The 22,687-nt window shown below is 47.4% G+C and overlaps 1 protein-coding gene across 1 annotated transcript; it reads left to right on the forward strand.

The window, feature by feature from the left end:
- The first annotated feature begins 1,233 nt into the window (after positions 1-1,233).
- LOC144100249 (uncharacterized) lies at positions 1,234-22,339 on the forward strand. Its single transcript, XM_077633258.1, has 11 exons — positions 1,234-1,309; positions 2,518-3,111; positions 3,806-3,823; positions 3,916-4,071; positions 5,837-5,993; positions 7,341-7,503; positions 8,295-8,419; positions 13,520-13,664; positions 14,605-14,772; positions 19,198-19,359; positions 21,711-22,339. The coding sequence occupies exons 2-11, from the start codon at positions 2,553-2,555 to the stop codon at positions 21,876-21,878; spliced, it is 1,821 nt and encodes a 606-aa protein (XP_077489384.1). The 5' UTR covers positions 1,234-1,309; positions 2,518-2,552; the 3' UTR covers positions 21,879-22,339.
- The last annotated feature ends 348 nt before the right edge of the window (positions 22,340-22,687 follow it).

Genomic DNA, 22,687 nt, shown 5'->3' on the forward strand with positions numbered 1-22,687 from the left:
TTTACAGACTGATGAGAAGTAATCAACAAGCAGGATTATAGGCCACACAAAGAAGTAGAACATTTCGAGGAATCAAGCATCAAATCCCAGATGTTTTGTCCCAACGACAACCAGGAAAATTTGTATAGAGGAAGCCAAGCACAGTGTAGCCATGCATAGTAGGACTATCCAGCACTCCTGGACGTTCTTTACTCTGGAGGAGTGCGGTCGAAATCTTCTCTCACCGTCGAGAGATCTAAGGTGGCTACGTGCCGAAACGAACTACACCACTTGGCCAATACACAAGCCTTGTATACTTTTACTACTGTAGGAATAAGTAGACGAGAACTGCAATGTCATGGGGAACCATGGGCTACATGGAACTGATAGCCTTAGTCGCTCTGGGATGTTAAAGCATCAGGAATCATAAACGTTTATAGCAGAACAAAAAATGGCGGTGTTTTAGCTCTAGTTAAACCTGGAGTGACGCGATAGTTATAGCTGGCCGAGTGGAACTTGGTCACGTGACCAACCACGTGACAGCGTGAAGGCGCAGCCACAGGGTTTCGCGCCGCCACGCTGAAGGCTCGAAATGCTACCATAATGTAGCTATCGCTACAACAAAAATATTATGCTCGTTTCTGCAGTCATGAAAGTATTGATGAAACCAATGGCATAATCTGTGCCTCCAAATCAAAACAATAGAATAAGGAATGAAAAATGGTTGAAAATTGGGCGAGTTGGTACGAATTCATAGTGCTGTGGCACCATGAGCAATATGAGCAATGAAAGCATGACAGATATTGCAGAGGGGTGCTGCAGGAAGGGATCGAGATATGCCCCTGCATCCTACCAGTGGTCACCATTATTGTCTAAGCAGCAGTCTGATGGAAGAAGTTTCGAATTGAATTAGGAAAAAAATGGCTGTAGCATTAAGAAACACAGAATTGTGTGGAGTAAAGAGCAGCTCGAGCTAAAGGTATCAAAATGTAAGGACAGTGAAAGCGTGCCAAACACAGGGAGCACACTCCATGAGCGAAGAGAATGAGGGGGAGGAGGTGAAATCGTAAATTGGACGAATATGTGCAGGTGTACACCACGCACGGTTATAAGGGGCGCGAGGTGGGTTGCTCACTGGTCCTGGTGACCACTGTTCTTCGACCAGGGATGCTCTTGCCGACGGCAACTTCCCTGTGTGCTGGCTCATGACAGTTATCCATAACTTCGTGTTGTTGCTACTTGTGTGCAGGTGGCGCCACTCCTAGCCCTTCTTACAAGCCTACCGTCGGCGGTGGTGGATTGGTTGCGGTCACCACGAAGGTCCAAACGAGTGAGTACAAAGACTGCTATGAATATAGAATGAGATATGATTCAACACTTACGATTTAAAAAGAGGAGACTGGCAGCGTGATTTTCCGTCTGCATTCATAAGCAAAGTTTCGAATATTCGCTCAGTTTACTTATTTACATTCGTCTCAGTTTGCTCTCGCGATAAGTCTTTGCTAAGTGCGACGAAGCTAAAATAACATGTATAAAACCGCATGGTCACGAAGCTAGTATAGGCTATTCTTCTTCACTTACATTGATATGATAATGTACCATCAAAACTAATAACGTATAATGAAGCAATAACAAGGAGACTAAGACAAAACTGAACGGAGAATCCGGGGTCGCATAAGCATTTCTGCCATTCTCTATTTCTGTTGACATAATTCAGCTGAGCAAATGGATTATGCGCTTCTAAGACGCTTCTAAACCTTATACGTCCGGCGACACACTCTGCACTGATGGTTCAAGTAGCAGCCGAAGCATCCAGTCACGCTTAAACGCGATGTATAAGCGACCGGTGATGATGGACGTGTAAAGGTACAGGCAGGATTAACCTTACAGTGGCCGGTAATTTTTTTTGCCTTTGTGGTTTGCCTCCAGATAAATGAGCGCTTCAAAGCATCTGCAAATTCTGCGCCGAAATAAGAACATTATATGCTAAGGCACTTATGAAACATGGGGTGGAAAGCTAAAAAAAATTGCTGAAGAAATCCCACTGATATCACACAGAAGCCTATAGATTCAATCGAGCTTGTATTCTTAGCATGTTAATTCTTCCTCTTCAGCTTATTTCTGGAAGCGCAGCTGGATAATATGAATTAGATGTGATCCTGCTTACGCATTCACGTGAAGATTATTGGCTCGTACAAAAGTGAACCTGAACCTAATATTCATCTAAGTCATCTTTGAACCAGACGAGCTTTGTTGCGCGGTCGCAACAGTGATTGAAGAATATGAGGTGCAAGCCCTGGGATCAGTTTCGGCATTAATACATAGTCTTGAAAAAGAACTTCACAAGTGTCCTTTTTCATATAACTTACCTCTACTGTAGTTGGATAGCTGAGTCGTGTTCCCGATGTAACCAGGCTCCTTCCCTGCCAGTTCAGCTGTAGCAAGAGTTGCCAGTGCGCTCCTTTGCGAATAGACATCGGTTCAACTGGAATTTGCCAGAGAAGTCTGATTTACGCCCTCTATTTTGCCGGCTCGAAGAGGATGCGGACACCACTAGGACCAGAGTAGCGACAATGACGACCGCCATGACCACCGAGACATCCATGGCGGAACCAACGACGACGATTATGGCGTCTACGAGTGCTTTGTCCTCTACCACTGTCAGGACGTCGAAGCTGACCGCAGCGTCATCGTCCACCACAACGAGCAGGAAGACTACGACTACCAGAACTACACGAGCGCTCACAACCAAAACCACTCCTTCGACCACTGCTATGTCGTCGAGGTTGACCCCGGTACCAAGGCCTACCACAACGACAAGGAAGAGAACGACCACTAGGGCTACACGGGCGACCACGACCACGACCAAGCGCTCGACGACTACTTTGACGTCGAGGGTGACGACAACGTCAAAGCGTACGACAACGACCAAGAGGACGACGACCAGAACCACTACACGGGCTACCACGACCACTACACGTGCGACCACGACCAGAACCACTACGCGGGCGACCCCGATCACAACCACTACACGGGCGACGACGACCAGAACCAGTACACGGGCTACCACGACCACAACCACGTCCACAACCACGTCTACAACCACTACCACGTCCACGACTACGACCACCAGTGAGCCACTCAATGTTTTTACCTACTTAACTCGCGATTTACCCTTCTGCTTCTTTGAAGTTGGTCAGTTGAACTTTTAGTACTAGGGCCAGCGAGAGACATTCTGGCAGCACACACACCAGTTACAATCACAAAGCGGCGAAAAGACCTAAAAATGAATGAATCGTTACACATTTCGGCTCCTGGTTATGTCCCGTCAGAAAATGTGCACTGACTCTCAAAATGCGATAGATAGGATCTTAGTTAACTGAATTGGGCCATTTGCCCGAAAAGGTACCCATTAGCGGTGAGGCCTAGCGTGTTTTAGGTGCGCTGAAATATCTTCGATTTAGTGGTCTTTTTAGCATGCACCACAATATCAGCACAAGGGCATTTTCGCTGTTCCCCTCTATCAAAATGCATCCTTCGCAGTGAATACTGAACGAACCACCGCGGCGGGGGGCAGCCCTAATAGAGGAACATTAAAAACACACACAAAGTAGCCTGCAGATGCTTGAACTAACGGCCTATAATAACTATCGCCCTGATTCGGAACTCAGTTATTCTGTAGTCACTACTGTCCTGCAGGTCGCCTCGCTCCCACGTCACGCCCTGCTTACGACTTTTATGGCGCTTTGTTCACTTTATTCTATGCTCTGCACATGCGTTGCTCTGCTACTAACCTGTAGGTAATTCATGTGCTTTTCTTTTTCAGCTGCCAGTCCCCGCGCGAGTAAGTAAGCTTACGTACCCTACTTACGTGTGCTGCTCATGTTCACCCGAGCGCTCCTTGATTTCTTTCCCGAACTTTTGTTTCGTCCGCAGAGAACTTCACACTTATCTGCGTCTTCGAGACTATTCCTAGCAGGCTGTGGAACAAGGCGTACTCATGCACACACTATGTCTACATCCGCTTTTTCGTGTACAGCACCGACCCGCACTCATCAATGGCGCTGGTGTTTGAGGGAAAGAAACGGAAGGGTGAGTTCTGTGCATCAAGATCAGGCATTATGTGTGCTGTAAAGCACGCGGTTATGCTTGAGTCACTTCGTTAGCGGAAAGCAAAGAGCTGATCAACGCTGGTTAAAATTTCAATATTTTGGCGTTATTATCCTGCAGGAAAGCAAAGTAATCTCAACAATCTGACAAGGGAACAGCAGTTCACAATCGGTAGTGAGGTGCTCGAAGGGGTGAGCGAATACGGCTACTTAGGGCAGGCTGTGACCGCTGATCTCGATCATGAAAGGGACATAACTAGAAGAATAAGAATGGCGTGAAACGGTAATAGCAAGTTCTCTCTAGATCATGAATGGCAGTTTACCAATATCCCTCAAGAGAAAAGTATACAACAGCTGTATCTTACCAGTACTCACCTATGGGGCAGAAACGTGGGGTCTTACGAAAAGGGTTCAACGTAATTTAAGGAAATGCGGCGAGCTACGGAAAGAAAAATAATAGGTGTAACGTTAAGAGACCGGAAGCGGGCAGAGTGGGTGAGGGAAAAAACGCGGGTTAGTGAGGTCCTAAGAGAAATCAAGATGAAGAAATGGGCTAGGGAAGGGCATGTAATGCGAATGCTGGATAACCGCTAGTTCATAAGGGTAACAGAGAGGATTCCGAGAAGGCAAGCGTAGCAGAGGGCGGCAGAAGGTTAGGTGAGCGAATGAGATTAAGAAGTTTGTGGGGACACGGTGGCCGCAGCTGGCGAAGGAGAGGGCTAACTGGAAAGACGTGGAAGAGGCCTTTGCGCTGCAGTTGGCGTAGTCAAGCTGATGATGATCATGATGATTGTGGAGGAGGAGGAGGTCGTGGACACTGAGAAGGGCGCAGTAACTTACTCACCTCGGATAAATAACTGTCACAGCTTTGGCTGAAAGGTAGAAAGTCTCTCTATGAGGATATATGGTCGGCGAAAAAAACTTCAGAGCGCCATCTATGAATGACCGAGCAAACCATAGGTGGCTTCTCCGTCTGTTAGCCCCCACAAACCTGTCATAGATAGTGCTGTGATGTTCAGCAAGAGTTTCCCATATCCAGTTGCCCGGACGTACGGCGACATACTGGAGCGCCTTAGGTATTAAGGAAGATCTATCCCCCACCCCATAGCCAACTCCCTAAAAATCAATCTGTAAGTTGGAGTCAGCTCTAAACAAACATATATCGGTGCTTATTTATTCTAAGCAAGATACACCCCACTACATGCAGGCCCGCATGCCCATGGTGCGGAGAAAGAGCCACACTGTACCATAACACATGGGGACGCCAAAACAACCCTTCGGTGCTTTGTCATACACAGTGCCACGGCGGAGGAGTGGAAGGTAGCGCTGTCCAGTGGGGAACGCGGAGATCAGCTTGCACTTGTCGAATGGAACCAAGCTGCCGCAGCCGCCGCAGGAGTCCTTAACTAGAGGCTCCACCCATGAAGACTCCCAAGACGCTATGAGCAGTGTACAAACGTTTTGTGTCTCTTTCTTGGTTATTTACGCGACTGAAGTGTTCTGCCGCTATAGACCAAACATATTTTATAACACTGCGAAAAATGCCGAGGCAAAATATCACCGCGTAGAAAGACGCGCCAAGAATATTAGTTTTCCTTGGCAATGATTTGGCATTACTCGCTCCTACCACTTTTCCTCTAAGAAAAAGTGCAGATATGACTAGAGCGTCGATTAGTATTGCACTCATTTTAGGCTTGACCGCCACCGCACAAGTCGACAGATGCTGTGCTGCGCACTTACTATTGCAGATGGCCCCGTGAACCTGTACTACGACCAGAGTGACGCCGAATGGAGGCCGTACAGCAGCTACAACACCCTGGACTCGCGTATCAAGAGAGTCAAGTACAACCACCCGAACAGCCGCTATTTTCTGGGAATGTGGGGTGCCGCCTACGTCAGACTCATGTGAGTCGCCAACGAATCTGTCTGAGCGATGAATGCCGCGCAGCAAACACGGCGCAGGAGCACGAAGGAATGAAAAACTGTGCTCGGTGGAGCAGCGCCATAATGCCATAAGTAGGCTTAAACCCGAACGTAGCCACGCGTATTGCTGTCATCTGTCGGCTGCAAGAACAACAATCCCTGCGTACTTCCTGCGCAGTGCATTGCCTCTGAGTGAGTTTGTGTGAGTGACTTGTGTGAATACGTGAATGAGAGGGGCAGCCGCTGTGGCTCAGTGGTTATGGCGCTCGGCTGCTGACCCAAAGGACGCGGGTTCGATCCCGGCCGTGGCGGTCGCATTTCGATGGAGGCGAAATGCTAGAGGTTTGTGCACTGTGCGATACGTATATGCATGTTAAAGAACCCCAGTCAACAAGCAGCGCGAAAAACACAGAGTGAAGGAACAACACAGGACGAGCGCTGACTCTCAACTAACTTTATTCGACATGGCTATTCGCCGTGGTTCCTTCAGTCTGTGTTTTTTTCGCGCTGTTTGTTCCAATGAATCGCTAGAAACTGGCGCGACTCGCTCTAATTCTATAAAAGAACTCCAGGCGGTCCGAATTTCCAGAGCCCTTCATAACGGCGTCTCTCAAGCTCCGAGTCATCTTAGGCCGTTCAGCCTTCGTTGATCATAAAATCCTAAATGAAAAGCTCTGTGAGTGAGTAGTGAGTGCGTCTGAATGTGAGTAGTGGTGTGTGAGCATGCGGGTGAGTGAGTGAGTTGGTTAGAGACTATATGAAAAAAAAATAATAATAATTGGTTTTTGGGGAAAGGAATGGCGCAGTATCTGTCTCATATATGAAATGAAAATTGGTTTTTGTGGAAAGGAAAGGCGCAGTATCTGTCTCCCATATCGGCGGACACCCGAACGCGCCGTAAGGAAAGGGTAAAGGAGGGAGTGAAAGAAGAGGTGCAGTAGTGGAGGGCTCCGGAACAATTTCGACCACTTGGGATCTTTAACGTGTACTGATATCGCACAGCACTCAGGCGCCTTAGCGTTTTGCCCCCATAAAAACGCAGCCGCCGCGGTCGGGTTCGAACCCGGGAACTCCGGATAAGTAGCCGAGTGCCCTAATCATTGAGCCACCGCGTTGGGTCTGACTATATGAACCAGTAAAAGGACTTTGTGGTGATGCGTGAGTTCACGACGATGTCACGTAATCGGCGAATGAGTGAGTGGCATCTGGATGATAGACTATGTGAATGATAAAGTGAATGCGTTTGTCATACAAAAAGCTAGCGGGTGCTTAAGTACTCTCGACTAAGCGCTCGTGATTGTAAATCTAAATATTTTACCTTTTTGGCAGGTCGGGGCTGTGGGACCCAAAGATCTTGAGAGCGGCCCTGCACCGGACTCTCCGTGGCAACTTCAGCCAGAGATTGAACATGTCCGACTTTAGCGGCTTTGCCATCATCAATACCATCATACAAGACACCCGGGTTCGCGGTCGTGCTGAGCCGTTCAGTACCGTAAGTATGCATGTTTCCTCCATCTGGTCTCACAACCGCCCACCGTCTCAGCGGGCGATGGTATTGAGATCACTTCCTATGCTGCCAAGAAGTTTGGCGGCGACCAACGTAGATGGCGGTGTACAATAGCTTGGTCTGCCACTCGCGCCATGCAACACGCAAGTTTTTTTGTCGTCGGTGAGGACGCTTAAAACTGAAGCATTTGTACACAAGCAGAGGGTCGGTTTAAAATGGCTACCCTGAATCGATTCATATCCATTGTTTTTGATTTGCCACCCTACGTCAATTGTGGAAGCGGCACCAAGACGAACGGTCGGTTTTCGTTATCCGCTTAAGCACAGCAACAGCGTGGACGTGGTGTGGCCTAAACCGATGGCGAAGAGTGGCGAATACAAAAAAGGAGCGGGGCCATTATTTATGCCACCTCCCCCCCACCCCAACTTCCGGAATGAATGGAAATGTGATTGAACTGTGGAGAATAGAGCTCTAAACGGCTGTAAAAATTCATGTCACACATTGATGTAAAGCATAGAGGGTGCAAAGTCTTAACACGGAAAGGAAAGCATAACTTCCTCCCCCTCTCCCAGTATTGCCTTTATTTCTGAGGTCATTTCCCTCAACTTTTGATAGGCGTGCGCTCTGCACTCCTTGAATTGGGGTTCAATGGCCGTTAGTCAAGTGGGTGAAGTGACGAAGTGGTGCCATGAGTAGACTACATGGCGTGTCAGCGATAGGTGCCATATGCGAATGCTGACACCACCACCGCTCTCTCGCTTGTTCTTCGGTGGCAGATATTCCACGGCACCAAGCATGGCGCTCCAATCCTAGAGCCCGACTGGGTCTTCATCCACACGGCGGCGATCTGGCCCGGTGGCAATGCCTTCATTCCCGAAAAGATGGTCTCCGACATTCTCAAGTACGTGAATGCCTCCGTGAGCATAGGTTGCATGCCTTCTGCATGCCTGCTATCTATAGGTTGCAACCTCATAAGTTGACAGAGAAGGAATTTGACGGTTTTCTTAGGGAGGCCGAGACACTACAAATTAATACTGCAGAGGTTTGTAAGACGGGTCAAAATAAAATTTAAAACATATATCACATGATTTGTTTGATGGGAGTAAGGAGATGCCTTCTAGCAAGTTTCAGTCGCGGGCGCTGGACTGCACATAATTTGGATCGATTTAGAATATTGTCCGAGGAGCCTTTCTGCGTTTCCACCCGCGTCGAGTGATGTAAAGGTGCACTTGGACCAAATACTGTGACGTCACCCAATCCACTGCTTATTCAGAGGAACAACCAGCGCTTGCTGGCGACGCCGATGTCATCAGGATTATGGTAGTCCAAGTTATCCAGCCGACCGTGATGTCATAATGCAATTCGGTGTCAGACCACAAATGCATGTGCAGAACAGATTTTAAGGAATCATTTGCCGTGCACACTGATATTTAGAGCTTATCTTCACGATTACTAGGCCCGTAGGCTGATTTCAGGGCGAAAAAATGAGCACTGAAAAACTTCGTGTCTGTGCCCCTCTTTGCGCTATGCAAGAAGCGCTTGTAGAAAAGTGTGGGCTGTTGGTTTGTGGTGTGTGCTGTCAGTTCTATAAAAAGAGACCAAAGCAGCAGACTGGACACTTCGGGGGTACTTTTTAGATCCCATCCTGATTTGCCGCTCAAGGACGTTTTAAAAGCAACCGGTGTGTTTGTTGGAGCATCTTGACGCCTCCTAGTACCATGAACTTCATTCAGGTTCTGCATATGCAGGTTATATGCAGGTTTATATGCCATTGCAGCGAACGGCATATAAGGATGAATCGAGCAAGGGATTACCTTCATGAGATATACTCAGAAGAGCGCTGTTTTTGGGCACAGCATCGTCAGCGGTGTAGCGCATCAGAATACAGCTAGGAAGTGCTAACTAGCAGGCTGGTTAATTAATATCGATTAGTTAACTTTTTAACCACTACGGTTAGGCTTCTTAATTATTAAAAGGCGTGCAGGCCGCCGTAAGTAATATCCATAACAGTGTTTAGAATTTTTATAACGCGCTTACCCACAGCGCTGTGGCCCAACAAATTTTGACTATTTGAGGTTGCTTTGCCTGCAAGCTTTTCGAAAGCGCACGTATTTTTGCGCGATGTACCAAAAAATTTTGGGGTCACAGCGCCCAGGGGAACTGCGTTTTCGAAGTTCTAAAATTTGATGTGGATATTACTAACGAAGGGGGGGGGGGGGGGGGGGGTATACGACTCTTAATTTAGGAGCCTACCAGGAAAGTTAGAAAGGTTACCACTGAACTTTATTTAACCAGCCTGCACGTCCTAGCTGAAATCTAATGCGCTACATCGCTAACAATGTTATGCCGAAAAAAGCGCTCTTCTAACTCAAAAAGCCCATTTTTAAAAACCGGGTAAAATCTTAGGTGAAACACCCTAAACTGCACTATCGCGTTCACCAACATAAATTCTAAAGGGCCATTCAGAACAATTTCATCCTGTTATTGTTGTCCAACATTCCAACATTTTCACTATTCGAACATTGTCCAACATTCCAACTTTTCCAACATTCTGGGTAAACATGCTGAAAATTGAAAAATGCATGGTACGGTATTGTTACGAAAATAATGAAGGCAATGGTTTATTCTTTTGGACATGTATCAAAACCTTTTTTTTAGAGTGTTTCCATCGATCGCTCTAAGCAGTTAAGACTGCCATAAAAAATCAATTGGAAACGCTTTTGAAAATAGCAAAAGCGTTAATAGAGAGAAAAAAAATGTAAGACTGTCGGCCAGTGACCTGTGGGTATATTGATTGTTATAGAGCAATCTTGCATTAGATTAAAAACCGGCGTTTATAGACGGTTTCCCGCTCAAAAATTATTTTCTCCAGAATTGTCGAGTATGACAATACCAAGTGACTGGGTCACGAGGCAGAGCAGCAATACATACCGCATGAGGGTTAGTGTAATGCTGTGAGGGAAAGCATTGAGCAGCATGGCGATATAGTTTCCATAACACTGCTAGTATTACTACCGAGCATATTTTAAAGCGTTTGCAGTTTTACCTCTGTTCCACAGCCACCTTTAACGACGGACACTTTTATGTTCAAAAGTCTGGAATTTGCATTGGTTCCTTGTTGCTCTTGTTCTGCGTGACATTTTCACGGTTTTTTATACAGACGCTTAGAACAAGAGCTTTTAAATCATCCTTTATTACATGTGTTTCGTTATGTCGATGACTTTCTAATGATTTTAGACAAGTTTTTTAACCATGAACTTGACAGTGCTGTCACTAACATTCTAAACACCTTCTTCTCCGAGGAGCAAAGTTTGCATTTTACTCATGAACTGACAAGGAAAACCACATCCTGTTTTTAGACCTAAATTTGTACATCACCGATGCCCACGTTTGCTGGTCTTATAGTCCAAGGTCGAACAAAAGTCTACTGCCCTACAAGAGTGCCCCCTCCAAGCTAGTCAAGCGTAGCATCATCATGTCTAGCTGTCTCTACACGGCACAGAAGACTTGTGTCCACACCATGTCATCAGTTTTCGATGTCAAGTTGAGCGCCTTCATTCTGCTGGCTACCCCCATCATCTAATTATAAGCACTTGCGAAAGCCTGCTTCAAAGGCTAAAAACTTCAAGAAGAAAACTGCAGAAAAACTTCAGTAGAAAAGAACAACGCCCGGAATCCAAGCCAACATTTGTCATGCCGTATTTGCGTTGTCTTTCTCAAAACGTTAAGAAGGTTGCGGAAAGGTACGGGATCCGCGTCGTTTTTTCGGCACCCTACAACCTGAAAAAGTGCGTCCTTTAGGAACTTGTTCTGAACTTTGCGGTGCCGATTGCAGCGCCATAATACACTGCCTAGCGAGAACAGCAAGCAGTTTTGGGTAGTGCTATTAGTATTTTTCCGCGCCACCTTCAGGCGCTTATTGGCGTGAGCCTCCGCGCTCTGTCGAAGGCGCACGTGCCATGCGTCAGCTATCTGGGCTACGCCGAGAGAAGCTAGGCAATGAATGCTGTCAGCCAAGCGGGTGTATCTAATCGCGTAGTATGTATTCTCACGTTTGCAGCGGCCCAAGCGGCTGACAAAAGCAGTTTTGAGTCGAATGGAACAATTGCAGCGCCACCTTGGCAGCGCAGGTTCGCCATAGACGCGAACAAAAAAGGAACCCACTACATGCAAGAAGAACCACTAGAGCAAGTTCACCAAATGCATTTCCGAAGTCACTTATGAAGTACCTCTCTCGTGCGGACGGTCCTACAAAGGACAATCTGGCCGTTGTTTTAATGAGTGCGCTCTGGAGTACAGGCGATCTCTACGCACGGGCAGGGGCAGTAATCTACCCTTGCACTGTAATAGCTGCGACAGCAGAAAGTGACCTTATCTCGAGAAGATAAAATTCCTTGCTAAGGCAAAAACAAAACAGTAAGAGAAGTTATCGAGGCTTACTTCATCTCCAAAAAGGGTGACAACTGTATCAGCTCTCCTTCTTTATCTCTATCAAGGAGATAAATCGCAGTCTTAGATGGGCACGTCGGGGCTTAACATCAGTCTTAATCAAACGTGGCCCGTTGATACTGTCTTCGCACAAAACACGATGTTTTTGCCAGTGTACAGGTGCATCAAAAATAAAACAGAGCATGCGAGCGGTGGTAAAAATTACCAAAACTGCATGCCAGCGCGCTCTCTCTTACAAAAATGGTCTATAGACAGTTTATAGACTTCGTTTAGATTCTGTTTCCTTCCTATAGATATTTCTTTATTTGTATTCATAGTCTGCAGACTGTCAATAGAAAAAGACTGCTAAAAGTGTATTGCAATAAATCTATAGATTGTCGATAGACTTTCTATAGGATTTGTATTGACTTAGACTTTTCTCTAAGGTTAGTTTATAGACAGTTTACAGACTTTACAGACAAATGTATATGAACAGTCTATAGACCGTCTAAAGAAGTTTTTGTAAGGGCTATCAGCAGATGCACAGGAAGGAGCGAGGGGGCGTCGGCATATCTGGCTCACCTACCTCGATGATCTGATGCTCGCCTTATCATCAGCACCAGCGAACCTTGTGCTTCGTGCTCATTGGTGCAGGAGATACAAAGCGAAGCTTCACAAGATGTAAACGACGGACGACAGCAGAGGAGAGGCAACGCGTTTTATACAACGTGGCGGTTTCTTTCTCAGTCTTAGCCTTTTGCGCAGTGAAAACCACTTTTAACAGAAAGGGTTCCTTGCTAGCCACACATACAGAAATATTGATTTATACGGCCCATATAGAAAAATACAAGAAAGTCGTCGCGCGTTCTGTTAGTTTTTCGCAGGGTTTCCATCTGCTCTCCGCGTGGTTCTCACGTGATTCACGTAACGTCGTGTGGTGCCCCTACGCGTTCTCGCTTTTTCGTATCTGCTGTCCGTATAGTTCTAGTGGATTCCGTATGTTCTGTATCATTCCGGTTTAAGCTATATAAAAAGCAAGAAAATATTGGAATGACATGGAACCGCTTCACTATGGATGTCTAATTGTTAGGAATTTTGGCATCTTTTCGTCTTTCACTATCTCGATAGCGCACAGGCAGCGATCGAAAATATCGTTGCGGGACTGCTTTCGCCAAAACCCACCAGCCTGCATGGTTTGCTCCCGACTTGCATAGTGGATTCGTTAGGGTTCGACTAAACATGCTGCGGTGCCACTCAAGACCAAAATGTCTCGAAAGGTGAGAAAAAGTGTTCTACTTACCTTCCAGAGATTTAAAGCTTGGGTAGAGGCATAAGTACTTCACTATATACGACTCGGAAGCAAGCCATGCAGCCTGGCTACTTTTAGCAGAGAGCACGCGCGAAGTGCCTGCTACTTTCCACAAAAAGCTACCTAATACCACACAGAGAGGCCGGCATGGTCGGCGTTAGCCAGATAATTTTTTACAAAAAACTGACTAATACAACGCGGAGGGGTCCACATAGTAAGCATTAGCCGGATACTTTCCACAAAAAGCTGCCCAATACCACGCAGAGAGGCCGACATAGTCGGCATTAGCACAAGCAACAGCACGGACGAACCAAACATCCTGATGTACCGAGTGAGCAACACCGCCACCTATCTGGCCGCATCCCCGCCCAACCCGATCAGGCCGCCCGGCCCAAACACTCGAGGCATGGTGAGTAGAGACGTAATATTCCGAAAATTTCGAATGTTTTGAAAAAAAAATCGAGTTACATTTTTTTTTCAGAAATATTGGAAACATTGAAAAGTCTCTCAGGACAAGGTTACGTAGGTAATCTATATCACACGGGTTCGAAGTTTGACACCGAAAATACGTTTTCCATGAATTCGTCTTCACATATATTTTGTACTGCCTGGTGCTTTGTCATTCCAAAGACTGCCACTTAGTGGTGTGTTGTATCGGTAGTGGATAGTTTAGTCTGCGCTCGGAGGATCATCTGTCCAGTCTCTACCCAACGGTGTTTCAAGGATCCCGCCTGGGTGCAGTCACTTCAGAATATAATCAATGAAGGGGTGCAGGCTGAAGAAATTTGACTGCGCCAAGGTAAAGCTGCATTCTTATGTAGCACAGAACCGCACAAAATTTGTAGTTTTTATTTTGCATACAAGCTGAACTGAAAGCCAAGTATCGAGCAGTGTAACTTGAATTAAGGCGATAGCCTTCTATGGCTCAACAGTCCCTAAGCCCGGTGTCCGGTGTGCACGCGGGAAACGGAATGAAAACCCACGAGACCTCACGACTTGATCGGCAATGCCTACATCATCAGGAAAGAAAGAATCCCTCCAATCACTAATGTTGAGGACGCCGTTGTACTTTAGATTTAGGATTCGAAATTGGTCTCGGTCTTTTTTTGATATATGCTTCCGCCCGGTAATTAGCATGACTGATTTTATCCCCCGCGCGAACATTCGGCTTCGTCACGCCAGCGGGGGCTATGACGTCCATTTGGAACATATTGCAAAATCCACTTTCTCAATGAGCGCTGACGGACCGCGCTTTCTCAACAATGTGCGATTCTGTACCGGACCCCTGGAACGTGTGCTCGCTTTAGCGGTCGAGGCAGGTTACGCAACGGCACCGCTTCGCGATGCAGCTGGACATCCTGGCGGAGTTCCCGCACTGGAAGCAGGTGCTCGGTCGGTCCCGGCTCTGCTTCTCCGTCACCACCGCCATCAACTACGCGTACACGAGTGTCGACGGCATCGACTTCGTCCGCCCGGTGCGCAACAAGGAGGACGTGCAGCGCTACAGCCGCAGGCGGGTCAGTGAGGAGTCCCTGCACATCGGACTAGAGCTGAGGCCTGTACCTCTCCTCACCGTGCGACCGCACAGAATGAACAAGGGGACCCTTACAAAGATTTCTTCAGACAGACTATAGACTGTCCATAGTGTTCTGTCTATAAAGTCTATAGAGTGTCTATGGACAAAAGCTACAGAATAGTCTATAGGCAACACAAATTCTATAGATAGTCTATAGACAATGCGTAGATTTATGGCCATACACCTTTAGTAGACTTTTTTCTATAGACAGTGTATAGACTATGAACAGACAAAAATAAACACCTATAGGCAGGTAACAGTGTCTTTAAGAAGTCTATAGAATATCTATAGACCATTTTTATAAGGGCAGAGAGATAAGATCCGATCCCAAAAGAAGGCAATTCGTCTTCACGGAGAACTGAAGGTTCCCTCATGACCCTTGCTATTGGATAATGACCAGCCCTTTTCCAGAAACGCACTAATACCTCAGCTGAAGACTATATCGCCTGCCAGCTAAATCTCTCTACGAATCCAAAGAATACACATGCGGACGCCTCCAAACCAATAAATACTACACAGTTTCCGAGCTGTACCACTGGTACCCAACCACGTATTCCCCCTACTGCCCACATAGCGGCGAGTTTTCCAACTTATATCATGTGGGCTTGCCAACATAATCCCACTCTCGCAGCCAACAACCCAAGACTTTTCTCGAGCAATTGGAGATTTCCCTGCTCAGCGATGATCGTGACCGAAAGAAATGGCCGGTCGACCGTGCCACCACAGTGGCGGGGACCATTGGGACCACGGAATAAAGTCTCACTCGTTTTCTCTTAATATTGAAATAAATGTAATGTCCTCCGCCCCATTCAGAAACCTAGGTCCGAAAACTGCACCTTCTTTCTCGGCCGCCCTCCAGAAACGAAGACGGGTCCTGTTGCCGAAGTTTCCTCAAGCCGCTCATTGTTTCTGCGCTGTGAAGAATCCACTCTTCCCTGTCCTCTATTTATCGTAGGTGTCACTCTAACACTAAGAAATCAAGCTGCCTAGGCGGAGTTTTAGTGCACTGAAATGACCTACGGCAACTCGGAGTTTTAGTGCACTCCGATGACCGTACCGCAAATCGGAGTTTTATAGCACTCGAATGAACGTACTATCACGATGAAAATATTACGGACGCACGTTCTCGAAAAAAAAATTATGGCAGCTTGCCTCACTGCTCAGCAGCGTGGAATTGTTAGTAGGAGATAGAGCATGCGAGTACCTTCATGCTTTGATGCATTTCATGGGGCCTGGATTACTCGACTACTCTGAAATAATTGTTTTCCCGCACACTCGCGTCCAGTAAACCTTTGATCGCGATAGTAGCTCAGAGTTTTAGGGCGTTCGAATGACCGTACGGCAACTCCGAGTTGTAGTGCACTTGAATAACCATACGGGAACTTGGAGTTTTATAGCACTCCAATGACCGCTCATCAACTAAGTGTTTTAGTGCACTCGAATGACCGTACGGCAACTCGGAGTTTTAGTGCACTCCCATGACCATACTGCTGTTCGAAGTTTTAGTGCACTCGAATGACCGCGCAGCAATTCAGAGTTTTGTTGCACTCGAATGACCTTATTGAAACTCGGAGCTTAGTTCATTCGAATGACTGCACAGCAACTCAGAGTTTTAGTGCACTCGAGTGACCGCACTGCAAGTCAAAGCTCTGGTGCACTCGAATGATCGCACGGCAACTCAGAGTTTTAGTGCACTCGAATGGCCGTACGGCAACACAGAGTTTTAGTGCACTCAAATGACAGGGCGGCAACTCAGAGTTTTAGTGCACTCGAATGGCCATACGACAACTCGGAGCGTTAGTGTTCTCCAATGACCGTACGACCACTCAGAGTTTTGGTGCACTTCAACGTTCATACGGCTACTCGCTGCTGTTGGCAGATTAGTGCCTTGAAGAGAAGGCGGGGCACTCATCTGCCATTGCGAATGCGCTTTAGGCAGCTGACTGGGCCGTACGTCTGCACCATGCTACCCTCCTTAAGAGTACGGACGAGATACCACGTTACGTCCAAGGAGGCCACGTGACTATTAAGGAATAATCATAGCCGCGGTCACCATATCTATGATCTGGCGCAGTAGTACAGCCTACGGAACTAGGCGCTGCCGACGTCACCAGATAATTAGGCGGGGAATCATCAAATCTCAGGACTGTTTTCGCTTGCGAACGTTTTTATGCGCTGTGTTGTGCAAACAAAGCAAAACCGATTTGTTGGTGCGTGTTATACAGTTAGCAGTCGTTTCTTTAACACAAATTTAATTAGCGCCTTTTAGTTACAACTGGGATGGTTTTTCACGCACGCTAATTACGAGTGTAATAAACATTTTTCAAAATAGCCAGCTCAGTGGTTCCTCCTCCGTCATGACCACGCGGACAGGTTTGTTACCCGTGATAGTTTCTACTATTTCTAGCGCCATGTTCAAAAAAACAAACACGCGATCCCATAATTCATCCGGCGCATATACCTGAAACATCTCGGTGTTTTGACTGCCCGATTTACCAAAGTAGGAACACTTTCAGCAATATGTATACATCCCTTTAAAAGATCAATGAGGGACGATTCACGTTGCAAACCGAACTGATTTTTTTAGGCGTACAAAGAATGCTTCGACAGAATTTGTTTTAGTAAAGTGGATAGCGAAATATGAAAGGGGTGAAACGCTACGTGCTCGGCAGGTAGTATTGTCAGATTATGCCGCTTTATCAGAGAGAGTAAAAAGCGGTCACGAGTCCGCCACCAACTGTTCTTGTATGCGCAATGCTTCGATATTGGTCGGGCCCCGATTCACTGGCGCCATCTATCTTCTCCGGTCCTGCAAACAAAATGCGAGATTTTTCACTGTAAAGAACTGCTCTCTATCCTACATTTTCTCCGGTGAGCTGATGCATAGTGATCGAGAAATTTAACGGCGAAATAGCACCTGCATTACACAGACCCGCATTATGGTCATACTTCGATTGCGAAGCTGTTCAATGCTTCCATGCACCGCTACAGAATGAACAGACTCAGAATAAACACTATGCCTATCTTTTGCCGCTAGTGTAAAAAAGGAAACAAGAACAAAGGGCAAGACACAAAGGGCAAGACATTGTCTATAGTTGAGTAGGCAACCTGAACTACGTCCGCAGTCTCCCCTCTTCGGAAAAGCTGGCGTGAGGAAAACCGGGAGACACCCCTTCCTTGTGAAGATCAAGCACTGCGCGCAGTGAAACGCCCCAATGCTGCGCGTGTATTGAGGAGCAGTGTGCAGCACTGCTAACGATATGCGACTGAACGCCCAATCAGCGTTTTCGCTCCCGGCTTGTTAACGCGTCGTTTTCAATGTATTATTTAGCTGAAAGTCCTGCTCATGAAGCAGTGGGCGAGGCTCAAGAATACTTTCGACCACCTGGTCACATATTACACCGGGTGACATTTTGTGACGACCACGTGCCCTGCACTACAGCAGCACACTTTTTCTTTCACTCCGTTACTGTGCGATATTTGCAAGTTAATGAACCACAGGTTGTCAAATTTATGTGCAGCCCTACACTGCGACACTTCTTTCTCTCTCCCTGTTTCATCCATTCTCTCACGGCGCGGTTGACGTGTCCATTAAAAATGGGTCACTTACTGCGTCCTTTACCTGCTGTGGTGGCTGAGTGGTTAAGGCGCGTGTCTACTGAGCCGAAGTACCCGGGTTCGAACCTGACTGCGGCGGCCGGGTTTCGATACAGGCGAAACGCAAAAGGCGCCCGTGTGCTGTGCGATGTCAGTGCACGTTAAATATCCCCAGGTGGTCAAAATTATTCTGGAGCCCTCCACTACGGCACCCCTTCCTTCGTTTCTTCTCTCAGTCCTCCTCTATTCCTTCCCTTACGGCACGGTTCAGGTGTCCGCCGATATATGAGACAGATACTGCGCCATTTACTTTCCCCAACAACCAATTTTCATTTTCAATTTTACTGTGTCCTTTGTTTTCCTCGAAAACAATTTTCAAAGCGCCACTTGTCGACATTGCTGCGAAGTGAAATGTGTGCAAGCAATGGGCGAGGGCGAACTAGGGACGTGATCGACGAGGTCGGATTGTTCTGCCAGGTCACCTCCACCATGTTTCTTCGTGTCAATGCCTGTCCAGTCTCCTGCCCTCCGGTCGGAGTTCGTCCACTGCGTGGTTGTCTTTCATGAATAATGCACCTCAATACTCGTAGTGCCATCTTTCGGCTGCTTTGCGAGCCTCCACTTCATGCAGCATTAGTCGCGTGATATTATCAGCAGAAACAGGACTGCCGTCTACTTTGCGGCGTGAAAATGCTTTCGATACGTGAATTGCGACCGGCCGAGCCCTTTTGTTGAACGACAGTTATCTCGACGTTTTGTGTGTACGCAGTTCACCTTCCGCAACTCCACGGTCAGGTACCCCGTGGAGGAACACAACATGGTGTACTACTACGACAACATCACGCACACCCACTACTGGAGGTACCCTGGTCCTACCAGACGGCTGCTGAAATTTTTCGCCTACGACGATGCCGTGACGCTAAAGTACAAGGTGCGTGCCTTCTTGGTCTTTATGGCTCGAGCATACCGACGGTACTGACGGGCTGGTGTAACATAACGATTTTATTCGGTTTCAGTATCTCTTGCTCTTTGTCGCTGGCTGGAGAGACTCCACGTCCCCGGTGTCGCTAGGCTCGAGCCAATGAGCAAGGTGGAATGCAAAGCGTTGCATGGCGTCAGCCAGTATTGAACGACATCAAGGTGCCGGGAAGCTTTGGCGCCGGCAGCTTTTTCTTATCGCAGTGGCCAGGAGCGCAGATTGGGGTGGCGTCCTTGCGCATTCGTACTCTTTATAGGTATCACCCTTTATTTTAGGGTAACACCCTGTTTTACCTTCCTGTTTTACTCATAAAGCATCTCCTTTACCGAGTCGTCCCACTTGAGTCGCCAGGCTTAGTGCAATAACAGCCGCATCGGGGAATTTTCTACCAAATAAACATCATCAGAGTATAGTTAAATGTCATGACGAAAATATCTAGGGTTTATCAAGGCCGATATAAATTAACTTTTCTATTAAATGTATTCCAGTTCCGGTCCCAGTCTCTATGGCTGAACGTTCATTCTTCAGCCGGTTGGGTCCGCAGTGAGTGGTCCCCCCCCCCCCCCCCCCCACGAAGTACAGGAGGTTGCCATGGCCTTAGCGGCGACCCATGCAACCTCACAGGACATAATCACCGATTCGCAAGCGGGATAACATAACTTCGCTAAAGGGAAGATTACACCACTGGCGCTGCGTATCTTGAAAGCGTAAAGCACATAGCATAAATCAAATACCCAGTTTGTGTACTTGATCATCAATGGCTGGCGAGGAATGAGTGTGCACACACTGCCGTCCGACCATTTTTTCTCCGGATTGCTCACTTTCCTTCCCATGAGCTAGAATACTCAAATATATGCTCATAAAGTGTTCAGACATGCTGCAGTACCACAGAATGTAACGTAGATGTAGTCCTTCTCCGGCTAAGGGCTTCATCAGAAAACAGGGAGTTCACCTCAGACAGTTACAAACACAAACATTCAATCACCTTCCTAGGTTAGACGCAATGGACCCGGAATCTTTCGGTAATGATTGCCAGTTCTGCAGAGAGGAGGCGGGCCTGTAACAGATGGTGTGGGCCTGCGAAAAAATCTGAAATACAACTAATAGATCAGCCGATGACGGAGGGGCGGCAGCGGCTCTATCCAGCTCAAACGTCGGGGTCCAGGTGCATCTCCTCGACAGAGCATGGGCAGCAGCGGCAGCCAATTGAGTCCCGGACTAGGGACCGCAACCACTTGTAACCACACCAATCCGTCTCCCAAAACTGTCAAACGTTTTCATCAGCACCAGCAGTGAGAGTGGGGGTGGGGCTTGGCTTCAGCGAAAGACGAAGAGCCAAAAATGCAAACATTGAACGCTGTCGTCGTAGTATTACAGCACTGCGCTCGCGAGAAAATTTCGCCCATGTGATAACCAAAGAACACGTGGCCGCCGCAGTCACCGCTCACAAGAATGCGGCCTCAATAATACCTTGGTCCAGATAGGCTCGGTGGGAGTGCACTCAAGGGATTCAAGGCTTGAGTGGAGTACAGGGATAGTTACCTAAGAAAGGGATGAAATAACCAGCACCGGCGAAATGTAGGCCGGCCCCCCGTGTGGATAACGTGGGAAGTGTACTTTGGCCAGACGGGTCGGGACCACAACGAGCGGGCAAAATAGCAGATGTTAGCTTTTAAGCGTACGTAAAAAAATACATAAAACCGGCGGAGCACTGCAAAAGGCGCCGTTGATTTGTAAACCGCTACTAAAAGATGCGCTCTTCCTCAATGAGGGCGAATGACCACATATCGCGGGAAATTATAGGTTTTATTTCTTTTCATCGCGGAAGCTGGCAAAGAAGGCGTCAGCCCGTTTAAGTAGCATTACACGGTAAATAAATGTTTTGGGTAGGCACCTGTGATGTTTTAGAAAAAAACAAAACAAAAAGGAAGCCTGATTGTGGGCTGAGAAGTATGTAAGCTGGTCTGTGTGCACAGTATGGAAGTCACCGCTTGTCCGGTCCGCTCGTTTTTTCCTATTGTCTTCATCTTTAGCATGTTGCGCTGCAAGGCCTCGAAGGAATCCTTATCCTAGATATCGCAACTCGTCTCACATAACGTAAATACTACTCTAATGCCCGGATTTGCACTGGTAAGCGTTAGTGGCCAGTGAGGGCAACACAACAGTTCGTGCACTACGCTTGGGACTTCAAACCGGACGTGCTTGATCCAAACGTCCATCAATGTGGCGCAATGCATAGAACCCAGTTTTCGTGGGAGTACACTATGCGCAGTGTGATTGAGCATCATGACTGACACTCGCAGATGACGGAGCTGCTGAGGGCGTACCCGAGCGATCGATGCGTCGTATTCGACGACCTGGGTGAGGACGGCCTCAAGGCGAACCTCACGATCGGAGGCCGCACGTACGGATTTGAGCCGTACGCAATGTTCCAGGCCGTCGTGGACGTCCTGAATGCAACCACCACGTAGCGGAAGCCTCAACGACTGTGGTGAAAGCGTATGGGACGCCAGCCATGGTGCTCTTGACGTCATATAGACTTGTATCAATCATCGTGCAGATTCGTGCAATGACGCACTCTTGTGATAAGCAACAATATCATCAACTGTACATTTAACAAGACTCAGCTGGGCAACGACGGCAAGGAACTGCATTTTGTTTTGCACCATGGTTATCACGTTAGTGATGTTCTGCGAACAAATTAGCGTTTATAAGCATCGAAATCAATCTTTGAGGCAGTGGCATCACGGTCATCAGACATGCATCATAAACACCATGAGCAGGTTCAATGAGTCGCCAGACGGCGCAGTAGCATCAATCTCCGGCAGTGCGATGTAAATTAACGGTCCTTGGATGCTGCCGCCGTGCGACCCTGCGCCAGTAGCAGCACAATTAATCGAATAGTGTTACTTCATTTTCAAATAGTTTGGACCCGGCACTGAACGCCCATTTTGCAACCTCTTCGCCATTTTATTCGTTACTGATCGGAATTAATAAAATTTTTCCTCCGGGCTTGGTGGCCCACGGCAACCGGTTAAGGAGCAATGGTCCCAAACGTGGTTGCTGGCCACGAAAGGGTGGGTGACTTAAATCGTCAACGACGTTATAAACCCTCCTTAAGCCCCATTTTTTTTTAGTTTCAAGGGCAAGAATCGAATCTCAACTGAGCCATCTTGCGATAAACCGTGACTAATGCCCCAGTCACACGGGTATTTCAGAGGCCCTCGAGCCGATAGCCTATCGACTCAAAGGCGATCGAGTGCTGCTACACGGGCAGTTT

Source organism: Amblyomma americanum, chromosome 8 (assembly GCF_052857255.1).
Source record: "Amblyomma americanum isolate KBUSLIRL-KWMA chromosome 8, ASM5285725v1, whole genome shotgun sequence".
Taxonomy (NCBI): Eukaryota; Metazoa; Arthropoda; class Arachnida; order Ixodida; family Ixodidae; genus Amblyomma; species Amblyomma americanum.